General features: G+C 44.9%; 1 protein-coding gene across 2 annotated transcripts in view; it reads right to left on the bottom strand.

The window, feature by feature from the left end:
• The window catches only part of BMPER (BMP binding endothelial regulator), a 232,512-nt gene that overhangs the window by 115,508 nt on the left and 104,527 nt on the right, over positions 1-12,477 (bottom strand). The window contains exon 7 of one of the 2 annotated variants that reach the window (XM_050937992.1): positions 442-541. The exons of the other annotated variant lie outside the window; for it this stretch is intronic. Coding sequence (XP_050793949.1) covers positions 442-541 — 100 coding nt within the window. The remainder of the gene's footprint in view (positions 1-441; positions 542-12,477) is intronic. 2 annotated transcript variants of the gene reach the window in all.

Below are 12,477 nucleotides of genomic sequence, written 5' to 3'. Positions count from 1 at the left end.
ATTCGAACAATAGCTTTTAATAATGACACTTCAGCTGACGGTCTCTCTTCGATCGCTATTTCCTCAAAACCAAAAATGGAAGAACCGACTTGAATAAAAGGTGAAGCATCTTTCTAGGATTTATGGACATTTCAATGAGCTGCCTCCCCCAATCTCACCCTGCTTTGCAAAACATCTGTGGTAAAGCTGGGAATCAATTATATTCTTTTCTCTCACTCACGACAAATTTCCCAACCCCTCTCCCAAAATTTGTCCTTTGTATCTTTCTTCAAGACCCTACCATATCTACTGAGGTCACCTGTATAAAAAGCAAATTGTAGCCTTTACTACTAAGCATCATTAATTTTTGCTTTTTATTGATGTGAAATATTTGTATGAAAGTCATTATGCAGAAATATATTGCATTACATACATTATACGCCTGGGAAAAGAACCACTCACCTAAACATTTGGGGCAACAGTGTCCAGAAGGAATGTGACTGAGATGCTGGGGACATGACAGAATGGGGCAGACTTCTTGTACGCAGTGTGTCCTGCCTCCCTAAGGGAAAATAGGCTCAATTAGGAAGAAAAAAAAAACACGTGCACACACACACACTGGTGACAAGTCTTACAGAAGCCTTAGCAGAAACAATATTTGCCCACATATATTTCTATTCATACGTCACAGAGATTATATGTAACTGCCACAAAGCACTTCCTACATTCCTTGCAGAATCTGTATATGTATTACTGTTTTTCACTCTGATAAACAATAAGCAAGTGTTAGCTTCATAAAGAGTAGTGCCTGGCTAACTGATTTCTCAATATGGATGTGGGAAAATCAAGTAGAATAAAAACATAACACATGATCCTTTCTTGAGGTTCCAAAAAGTTGCTGAACACTTTTTTCCATTATTTTTTACCGCGTATGCCGCTGCATAAGATTTCTTGGTTTGTCTGTGACAGAAAGCAGAGTTAAAGAACAAAAGTAAGAGGAGAATGAGTATTCTCCCAGTATTTCCACCACTTCAGGAACCCCAAGTAGCCACAATCATTCATGAAAGCCCATTCTCAGTCCAACTGTGCATACCCCAAAAGTCTGCACTGTTCAGAGAACAAAGGATAGATAGTTAATGAGATAGAATGAGTGTGGCAGATAGAGAGAGGAAAGAAGCATATACTGAAGGAGCAGGAGAAAGTATAGGAGAAAATGAGAAAAAGGCAAAAGAGAAACAGCGTAGAAAGTGTAAGAATAGAGAAACCAGTTGAAGGAGATCAATCGACAATATAGTGACAAGGAGGAAAGAGTAGAGATAAGGCAGGGCTTGGTTCAGGGGTGATTTCAAAGGAAAAAGATGTTGGCCTTTCAGATACTGGGTAGAGAAAGAGGCAAAAGCATTGGGACTGGAGGAAAAAAAGTGAAAGTGACACAGAGATCAATATTCTTTACTGAAACATTATTTATTACCTATAATGCAGTAGTGCTCCAAGGCCTTAGGTCAGGAATCAGCGCCCTATTGTCCTAGATGCTGTACACACATACAGTGAGAAAAGACCATTTGTTTCTCAAAGAGTTTTCAGTCTAAATAATAGCCTATGTTTTATTCTAAAATGGAGGTTTGTAGGGGATGGTGGGGAGTAGGGTCACCAGATCACAAGTGTGACAAATTGGGACAAGGGGTAATAGGTGCCTGTATAAGCCAAAGTCGCTGTCCCTGTGAAATTGGGACGTTTTATCAACCTAGTGGGTAGGAGATATTTTTTGGCTAAAGATGGAGAGAGAGCAAGACCTTTTCTCTCTCCACTGTTGCCAAAACCTTTCTGTGCACATCTCAAGACCTCAACCAAAACGTCCTCCACACCCAGGACTGGTATCCAGGTTTTTCACTTTTAAAATCTGGTCACCTTTGTCCCATGAAGGGAGTTCAGTTAGTTTAATCTAAATGTCCTGCCCAATCCATAATTTAGGGCAGAAGATTCAACCCACAATATAGTTTGTATTCCTGGATGCTGCAATGAAAGAATTATGAGTAGTCTACAGCCATATGCATTCAGGATGCCTCTCTGACCTCCCTTGAAACAGATGGAAAAAGCCATTCTTTTAAGAAAGAAAAACAAGAGTACTTGTGGCACCTTAGAGACTAACAAATGTATTTCAGCATGAGCTTTCGTGAGCTACAGCTCATGCTGAAATAAATTGGTTAGTCTCTAAGGGGCCACAAGTACTCTTGTTCTTTTTGCGGATACAGACTAACACGGCTGCTACTCTGAAACCATTCTTTTAAGAGTTCACTGTTTGAAATTATGGTACAAGACTCCACCACTGAACAGTACAATAGCACTGTGAACCAGTGAGCTTTTATGTAGCAAGAGCAGACTAATGTAGACAAATGGCCAGATTGATACTATTAGGAAAAAAAATAATGTACTGTCTGTACCACATACTGTAACAAGATTTCAGACCCAGAACGCTCCGAGAATAACATTTTTTCCATCTGCCCCAAGAGGACCAGTGAAGTATCCTGAATGCACATGGCTATGGCCTGCTCATAATTCTTTAATCGCAGCATCCAGGAATACAGAGTTTATTGTGAGCTGAAACTGCTGATCTAAATTATGGATCAGACAGGAAACTCTGACAAAACTAAATGAATTCCTTCACTGCGGATTCTTCTGATGCTCAGGGAACAGCTCTTTAGGCACAGGTGTAGAATGAGAGAATGAATAAACCTCTTTCCCTGGCTCACAGAAATGGTGCTGTCACTCCACGGAGGGGAAAGCTCATAGAAGACAGAACCCATCCTGAAAAGATAATGTGCATGAGTAATTAGGGCATGGAGCTGTTGATCAGATTAGGGGGCGAGAGAGAGAGAGGAGAACACTGATGGTGAGTTAAGGAATGATCTAATAGCTTGGTTGACCAGACCCCTGAAATCTGAAAGGGCCCCTCCCCATAACCTCACCTAAGGATTTTGTTTTCTGCATATACACATCCCCAGAACTGCTTTGGAGCCCTACTTCTTTGACTGATCAAGGCAAAACTCAGGTGTAATCCTTCTTTGAGAAACTCCTTTCTAGTCTGTTCTGTTCTACTTAGCTTTTTATACTGCACTCCTCACAGTGCATTGAAGAGTTTAGGTGTGTATACACAGACACAGTGTGGTTTCTGAGGTTACCCTATCAAGCCTGTGTTCAGGGCTGAGTATGGGAGTTAATGCAGTTTTGCTCATCCTACCTCAAATAAATTTCATCATCTCTGCATTTGATTTATAATCCCCTTGGTGAATTGAATGAAGTTCCTAAAAAAAGGGGGAGCCTCTCATAAAAAATGTTCTCTTTTCCTCCAGATCACCTCAGCCCTGGCTCACATTTATTTACAAAACAGCTTCAGTCCATCTCCTTAACAAGATTGGCTGCTGCAAAGCCACAACTGGCAAACATGCTCAGCTTAAATTATATCACATGGTACAGAAGGTCCAGTTATTTCCAGCTGAACCTTAATTAAATGAGGGGAGGGTATTATCCCCTCAAACACCTAAAAGCACCTCCTTCTGAAAATCAGCCCCCAAAAAATGTGTCAGAAGTTGGGTATCCAAAAATTAAAGTACCCAAAGCCACTAGCCACTTTTGTAAATCTTGATTGTCACTAAACATAACCAATATATAAAATATTACATAGAAGTCTAGGGGATATTTTATCATCAAGAATCTCACAAAATGTTGTTCAGAAAAGGCCCTAGGAAATGTGTTTTCTACCAAACAGAAATGCCTTAATTTGAGAAGTAGAGCCCTACCAAGTTCACAGTCCATTTTGGTCAATTTCACAGTCATAGGATTTTAAAAATCATAAATTTCATGATTGCAGTATTTAAATCTGAAATTTCATGGTGTTGTAGCTGTAGGAGTCCTGGCTCAAAGAGTGTGGGGGGGAAGTCACAAGGTTATTATAGGAGGGTCAAGGTATTGCCACTCTCACTTCTGTACTGCTTTTTTGCAGCAGCGCTGCCTTCAGAGCTGGGCCCTCGGGTAGCAACTACCACTCTCTGGCCGCCCAGTTCTGAAGGCAGCAGCACAGAAGAAAGAGTGGCAATACCATACCATGCCATCCGTACTTCTGTACTGCTGCTGGCAGCAGCACTACCTTCAGAGCTGGGCTTTCAGCCAGCCACTTCTTCTCTTTGGTTGTCCAGTTCTAAAGGCAGTGTAGAAGTAAGGGTGGCAGTACTGTGGAACCTCCTACAATAACTTTGTGCCTTCCCACCTACTCTTTTTGGGTCAGGACCCCCAGTTTGGGAAACACTGGTGTCCTCCATGAAATAAGTATAGTATAGGGTAAAAGTACACAAAAGATCAGATTTCATGCGGGGAGACCAGATTTCATGGTCCACAATGCGTTTTTCAAGGTGGTGAATTTGGGAGGGTTCTATTGATAAGTAATGCTAAATGCTTGTTTGTTTTTGCCTTTTATTTTTAGTTCTTTTGTGCTCAGCACCTTTTCCCCTTCTATTCACCTCTCCTTTCCCTCATCTAGGAATTTTCTCTCAAACTGAATCATGTCTGGCTTTTTATCACTCGTTTCTGATTCCAGCTGTTATGCTGTTTAGGTCCTAAGAGTGAAGCAACATTGCAGGTCTCTGCTACCCGCGATAGATATTCCAGGCTTACATGTCATCATATAGTGCATGTTCAAAAAGACATAAAACAAATGAACCTATTTCATTTAAAATTATAGTAACTCCATCTGGCCTTCATTTATTATAGAGAGTTGGTGAGTTTCAAGCTTTAAGAAAACATCAAAACTCATATAATGCTATGATCTGGACCTTTATTCTCCTTAAACACGTAGCATTACTTGTCCTGAGTTCGAAGTCCCAGTAGGAGTCTCCAGGGCTTCAAACAGCATGAAAAGAAGTTGTGTACAAATACAATATGTTGCTACAATAGGTCAAGAAAAAAGCAAATGGAAAATAGTTTGTCTCTGTCTTTCCCAGTATTAACTTTGGTGAACTGAAAATTCCTGCAGAAAATTATAAATTATTTTACTGTGACAAAATTAAATGGCTATATCCATAATACAAGCCAGAATAGGGAAAGTACAGATTAAAGATTATCTAGATAAATTAGGCCTGGTCTACACTACGCGTTTAAACCGATTTTAGCAGCGTTAAACCGATTTAACGCTGCACCCGTCCACACAACGATGCCCTTTATATCGATATAAAGGGCTCTTTAAACCGGTTTCTGTACTCCTCCCCAATGAGAGGAGTAGCACTGAAATCGGTATTACCATATCGGATTAAAGTTAGTGTGGCCGCAAATCGATGATATTGGCCTCCGGGCGGTATCCCACAGTGCGCCATTGTGACCGCTCTGACAGTGATCTGAACTCGGATGCACTGGCCAGGTAGACATGAAAAGCCCTGCGAACTTTTGAATTTCATTTCCTGTTTGCCCAGTGTGGAGCTCTGTTCAGCACGAGTGGCGATGCAGTCCCAAATCCAAAAAGAGCTCCAGCATGGATCATAGGAGATACTGGATCTGATTGCTGTATGGGGAGACAAATCTGTTCTATCACAGCTCTGTTACAGAAGACAAAATGCCAAAGCATTTGAAAAAAATCTCCAGGCTATGATACAGAGTCCACAGCACAGTGCTGTGTGACAAGCGTAACGAAAAGCCGAAGAATCAAATGGACACTCATGAAGGGAGGGAGGGGGTACTGAGGCCACAGTCCCCAGCAGTCTCCAAAAAGTATTTGCATTCTTGGCTGAGCTCCCAATGCTTGTAGGGTCAAACACATTGTCTGGGGTGGTTCAGGGTATATCTCGTCAATTTACCCCCCCTCCATGAAAAAAAAGGAAAAAAAAATCATTTCTTGACTTTTTTCAATGTCACTCTATATCTACTGCATGCTGCTGGTAGTCACGGTGCAGCGGCAGTGAACAGCAGCATCCTCTCCCCTCCCTTCCCCAGTGGCAGACAGTACCATACAAAAGGACAGATAGCCGTTCTTGTCATCATCCCATGAGTGCTCCTGGCTGGCCTCAGATGAGTCAGCCGGGGGCGCCTAGGTAAAAATAGGAATTACTCCCAGTCATTCCCAGTAGATGGTACAGAACAGCTGGTAACTGTCTTCATCATAGCAAGTGGGGGCTGAGCTCCATCAGACCCCCCCTTTTCTTGTCTAAAGAAAAGATTCTGTACTGCCTGGACTATCATAGCAGCGGGATGCTGGGCTCCTCTCCCCCGCACCGTTTAATGTCCTACCTGAACTATCATAGCAGCTGGAGGCTGCCTCCCCCTCATTTTATCTCACTAAAAAATCAGTGTTTCTTATTCCTGCATTCTTAATTACTTCATCACATAAATGGGGGGGACACTGCAACGGTAGCCCAGGAGGGTTGGGGGAGAAGGGAAGCAACGGGTGGGGTTGTTGCAGGGGCACCCCCTAGAATGGCATGTAGCTCATCATTTCTGCGGGACCTGAAACAGAGTGGCTGTGCTCTCTGGTACACTGGTTCTCTAGCACACTTGCCCCATATTCTAGGCAGGACTGACTCTATGTTTAGATACAACATAAAGAAGGGAATGACCCGGGGAGTCATTCCCATTTTTGTCTTTGCGTCCCCGGCCGACCTCAGCCAGGGGCACCCATGACAGCAGCAGACAGTACAGAATGACTGATAACCATCATCTCATCGCCAATTTACAATGGCACAGCAGATGGTACAGAACGACTGGTAACCATCTCTGCTATCTTGCAAAGACAAATGAATGCTGCTGTGTAGTGCTGCAGTACCGCCTCTGTTAGCGGCATCCAGTACACATATAGTGACAGTGAGAAAAGGCAAAACAGGCTCCATTGTTGCCATGCTATGGTGTCTGCCAGGGCAATCCAGGGAAAAAGGGCACGAAATGATTGTCTGCCGTTGCTTTCACAGAGGAAGGAATGAGTGACGACGTTTACCCAGAATCACCCGCCACGCTGTTTTTGCACCATCTTGCATTGGGATCTCAACCCAGAATTCCAATGGGCCGGGGAGACTGCGGGAACTATGGGATAGCTACAGGATAGCTACCCACAGTGCAACATTCCAGAAATCGACGCTAGCCTCAGTACATGGACGCACACCGCCGAATTAATATGCTTAGTGTAGCCATTTGCACTCGACTTTATACAATCTGTTTTACAAAACCGGTTTATGTAAAATCGGAATAATCCCGTAGTGTAGACATACCCTTAGAAGTATTCCAGTCAGCAGGGCCTGAAATTCAACCCTAGGTTGCTTAAGGAACTAGCTCAAGCATTCTCAGAACCATTAGCAATTATCTTTGAGAACTCATGGAGGAAGCGTTAGGTCCCATATGAAGAAAGGCAAACTTAAAAGGGGGAACAAAGAGTATCTGGGGAATTATAGAGCAGTCAGTCTAGCTTTGATACCTGGAAACATGCTCGAATATATTATTAAACAATTCATTTTTAAGCACCTGAAGGATATGAGGTTATAAAAAATAGCCAACATGGACAAATCAGTCCAAATCAGCCTAATTATTGGCTTAGTGGATGGAGTGGGGAGCAGGAGACATGATTTATCTCAATTTTAATAAGGCTTTTGACACTGACTCACACTACATTCTGTGACAGGGTCTGGGCAAAGGGTTGCTGATTGAGCCCTCTGTCATGCCAGCTCCCATTTAGGATGACAGATTAGAGCTGCCTGGAGAAAACGTGGCCCTAATTGGGAGGTGGAGACAGCTGCTACCTAATTAGCCTGGAACTATATAAAAGCCTTGGGGGAAAGACAGAAAGAAAAAGAAAAGGCAGGGAGTCCCTCCCTCCTGATGTTGAAGGGCCAACTACACGTGGTGAAATGGTGGTGGGAACAAGCCTGTCGATAAACTGCACCAGTGGATACTAACTCCAGGGTCTCAGAGTGATTTTGGGGACTTAGCAGAGGCAGGAGCCAAAGGGTCCTGTTGCACTCTGCTATGCATGGGGGCTTGTCTGGGATCCTGTGACAGAGCAAGTGTTTGGCAGCCTAGAGATGGAGGAGCCCCTACAGTGGCTAGTCAAGCAGCACAAGGAATGCAGAAGGCAATGCAGTTTTCAGCAAGCTCACCAGCTGGAGAGACAGGTCCTGCTCACCTGGCAGGCAGAACAGCAGAAAAGCCTGCAGGACTTCATTCAGAAGCAGGCTGGCATCCAACACTAGCTCCTGCAGAAAGTGGTGAGCCCCATGGGAAGTGATGGCGTTGATACCAGACACCTCTGTGTTCTTGGGAAACCAGGGTGCAGTATCCAGCCAGACTCAAGACCCCCTCTTCCCCGCTGAAACCAAAACCCATCAGAGGAAAAAGCTTGCAGAGAGCAGTGAAGGAGGGTGAGAGACACACCTAGATCCCTCCTGACAAGGGCGACAAGATTAAGACATCTCTATTAGCATACAGAATGGAGAGCAGAGACCACTCTCCTAGCCTCATCTGCATGAGAGATGGGACAGAGAGACATCTCTATAAGCATACAGAATGGAGAACAGAGAACCACACTGAACTCTGGGACCAGAAAAAGCAGGGAAGTACTGCACCAAGGGAATCTCTGCTCCAGATGCTAATGAACCTATGCCTGCCCACACCCAGTCAGCAATTATCAGACCAATTCTAGTAATGAATCCTTAATTGATATCCAAATAATGAAGCAGCCTAGTTGCATTGTGAGCTCCCTGGAAGAAAACACCACACATAGCCAACAGTGATCAGTTCCTATTGTCTAGCCTAAAGAAAACCCTTGAATCATCAGCTTACCTATAAACAAATCTAGAGTTCTCCCTTCAATCATTTTAATTTCTCTGCAAAAATCCCCACTCACCCTCCAGTCAGTGTTCTGAGGCTTCGATTCAAACTATGCATCAGTTCCACCGGGACTCCATATTCTCCTGACTGATTGTGCTGAGGACTCTGCCTGTTTCCTGCCCTCAGGACCCTCAGCTACCAGCATCATCTGGGAACCCCGAACAGTTCAAGTTTCAGGGAGTGGTGAGATCCCCTTCTCTTTTTTTCCTCTCTCGTTTTCCTTTCTACCTTAGGTATTAACCTATAATAAGGTATGTTATGTTGGTTTAGTCCTCCTTGTGTAGTTATCACCAGTATTCAATAAATCACTTCTATGGTTAAGCTGGTTGCTTCTCTCTCTAACTTTACTCTTTTGTCGTTTTAGCTTCCCCCATTTACAGCAACGCTTCTTTTATCTAAGCTAAAGATCCCTGCCGCACCCAAAATACAGTGAGGTTTGCTCAACAAGTAGGTTACTGCCAGTACAATTGTGATGTGAGAGTGGAGATAGGGACGTGCTGAATCTGGGACACATAAGGGTAACAGCTTGAAAGTGCTGCTTGACCCAGTCCGTGGAGCCCAGGGGCATATAAGGAGAGTCAGCTTGAAAGTGCTGCTTCATCCAGCCCAGTGAGTCCAGAGCCATATAAGGGGTCAGCTTGACAGTGCTGATTGACCCGGTCCGCTCAGACTTGCTCTGTTAATGTATGTGTGGGTGTGGGTGTGTGGATGTTCATCTTGTTTTGGGCTGGAGAAGCCCAGCCCTGGGGAACCCAGGTCCTGCAGGATAGCTCCATTGGGAGGGAACTTGCAGAAGGGAGAAGTAAAGCTCCATATGAAAACACAAGTGACACAAGCAGTACATTGATAGAATTACAGAATCCCTTTTCCCAGAAGAGTAACCCGAATAAATGAGCATACCCCAAAGGAATGGGTAAATCTGGTAACAGCGTTCAGGTGCCAGGCTAAGGACTGTGTAAAATGGGCCCAACAGATGACCCTGATGCCTTCCTAGGCACATTTAAGCAGGTAGCTGTGGGGTCTAGACACTGGGCCTCAACTGGCTCCCTACGTAGCTGGTGAAGCCCAGTGGCCTACATGGCCCTAAGTGAAGAGCAGCCCAGGAATGAAGCAGTTAAGGCAGCCATTCTGGATTGGGTGGGGCTGTCCGTGGAGAAGTACTGCCAGAAGTTCTGGTGGGTGAGGTGGATGGGAGGTTAAGGCCCCAGGCATTTGCCCAAAAGTCAATGCACTGGGCCACCCCAGCTGAGGCCAGACATCCAGACAGTGGGGGAGATCATAGATGTGCTTGTCCTAGAGCAGTTCTTACAGGGCCTCCCTGAGATCATAAAGGTGTGGGTGAGGTGGCACCAACCAAATACAGCTGGGGCGGCTGTAAAGCTTACGGAGGAGTATGCGGAGGCGGACTTCCCCAGGAAGAAGGGATGGCTGAGCACGTAAGTGGAGACTGGGAGAAGGCCCAAAGAACTCCTACCCAGGAAGAGCCCGGAGAACAAACTGGAGGACATCCGAGGGGCTCCTACAGGATCCAGACTGGTTGTCTACTGGCAGTGCAGACAACTGGGACACAAGAAGGGAGACTGCCTGCACATGGATAGTGGGTGAGCAGAGTTTTGGGGCTGGGCAAATGCTGGAGGCAAGGAGAGGAAGCTGTCCACCATTCTAGTGATGGTGGGGAGGAAACCCCAGCGAGGCCTGGCGGACTTGGTCTTGCCCTTGGCCTGCTCTCTGTTACAAAGGAAGCTTGTAAGGCCGCATTGGTGGATTCCCGGTGTGAAGATGGACATAGACTGCATCCACTCAGATAGGAGGCAATAATTTATGGCCCAGGTGCCTCCCAAGGTTTGGGGTAGGTTTAAGTGGCAACAGGTCAGGAAAGTAAAGGGCCTGCCTTATCCAATGATGGTGGGTATGGACTGGGACCCCTTCCCAGACAGGAGGGAAGGTAGGCAGAGAGAGAATCCCCAAGGATAGGGGTAGAGACCCCTAAGCAGAAAACCCCTAGACAACAGAGCCCAAGAAATGAGAGGGAAACTATGGGCAAGATGTCCACCCCAGGGTCCTTGACCAGAGAGCAAAGCCCGGTGGAGGCCCTTATTAGTAGATCAGCAGAGGAAGAGCGCAGGCCCTGTTGGACGAGCTTGGGGGATAGGAAGCCCTGATTGTCTGGGAGAGAGCCAGGACCAATCCCAAACCTCTGATGGAAAAGAAGGGGGAAAAACAAGAGAACACCCAGAGGGCTGTGAATGGTATGAGGACCTGGGGGTTGCAATGGAGCTGTGGGGCTGTCCAACCCCCACACAGTGTAGTTTTTGTGTGTGAGGAATGAAGGATCCTCACATGGCAAACCCTGGAACTGCCCCAAAAGAGGGGAAAAGACTCACACATAGATCCCCTCCCCCTCAGTAGAGGAAGGAGAGGATTTGTGGGGGCGAACCTGATGGTCAGAGAAATGAGGGAGGTGTATGACAGGGTGCTGGGAAAAGGGTTGCTGATTCAGCCCTCTCTCACACCAGCTCCCATTTAGGGGGATAGATTACAGCTGGCTGGAGTTAATGGCACCCTAATTGGGGAAGCAGAGACAACTGTTGTCTAATTATCCTGGGGCTGTATAAAATCTTCAGGGGAAGGAAGCAAAGGGGGAGCAGAAAGAAAGGGAAAAGGCAGGGAGTGGAAGCAGGGAGGTAGTGCCTCCCTCCAACAGATGGTGAAGGGTCAACTGTACATGGTGAAATGATGGTGGGAACAACCCTGTGAATAAACTGCACCAATGGATACTAACCCCAGGGTCTCAGAGTGATTTTGTGGACTTAGAGGCAGGAGCCAAGGGGGCCCTGCCACGCTCCGCTACACTTTCTCATAAGCAAACTAGGGGAAAGTGCTCTAGATGATAATTACTATAAAATGAGCACACAACTGGTTGAAAGGCCATACTAAAAAAGTAGTTATCAATTATTCACTGTCACACTGGGAGGGCATATCTAGTGGAGTCTGATATTAAACTATATTTTCATTAGTGATTTAGATAATGGAGGGGAGAGCACACTTATAACATTTCCAGATGACTGGGAGGGATTTCAAGCAGTAAGGAAGACAGGATTAGAATTCAAAATGACATTGATAAATTAGAGAATTGGTCTGAAATCAACAAAGTGAAATTCAATAAAGACAAGTGTAAAGTACTTCACTTAGGATGGAAAAAAAATCAAATGCACAAGTACAAAACGGAGAACTACTGGTTGGGCAGTAGTAATACTGAAAAGGATCTGGGGGTTATAGTGGATCACAAATTGAATAGAAGCCAACAATATCATGCAATTGTGAAAAAGGCTCATATCATCTGGGAGATATATTAACAAGGGCATCAAATGCAGGACACAGGAGGAAATTGTCCCACTCTACTTAGCACTGGTGGGGCCTCAGTTGGAATAGCGTCCAGTTTTGGGCACTACAGTTCAGGAAAAATGTAGACAAACTAGAAAATCCAGTGGAGAGAAACAAAAATGATAAAAGCCTTAGAAAGTTGAGGAAAGGTTTAAAATACTGGACATATTTGGTTTTGAGAAAAGAAGACTGAGGGGGGACCTGTTAACAGTCTTCATATATGTTAAGGGTTTTTATATAATGAGGACGATAAACAATTGT

The sequence above is a fragment of the Gopherus flavomarginatus genome, chromosome 2 (genome assembly GCF_025201925.1).
Source record: "Gopherus flavomarginatus isolate rGopFla2 chromosome 2, rGopFla2.mat.asm, whole genome shotgun sequence".
Lineage (NCBI taxonomy): Eukaryota > Metazoa > Chordata > Testudines > Testudinidae > Gopherus > Gopherus flavomarginatus.
Note: the sequence above shows the minus strand (reverse complement) of the source record. Positions and strands in the feature narration are given on the sequence as shown.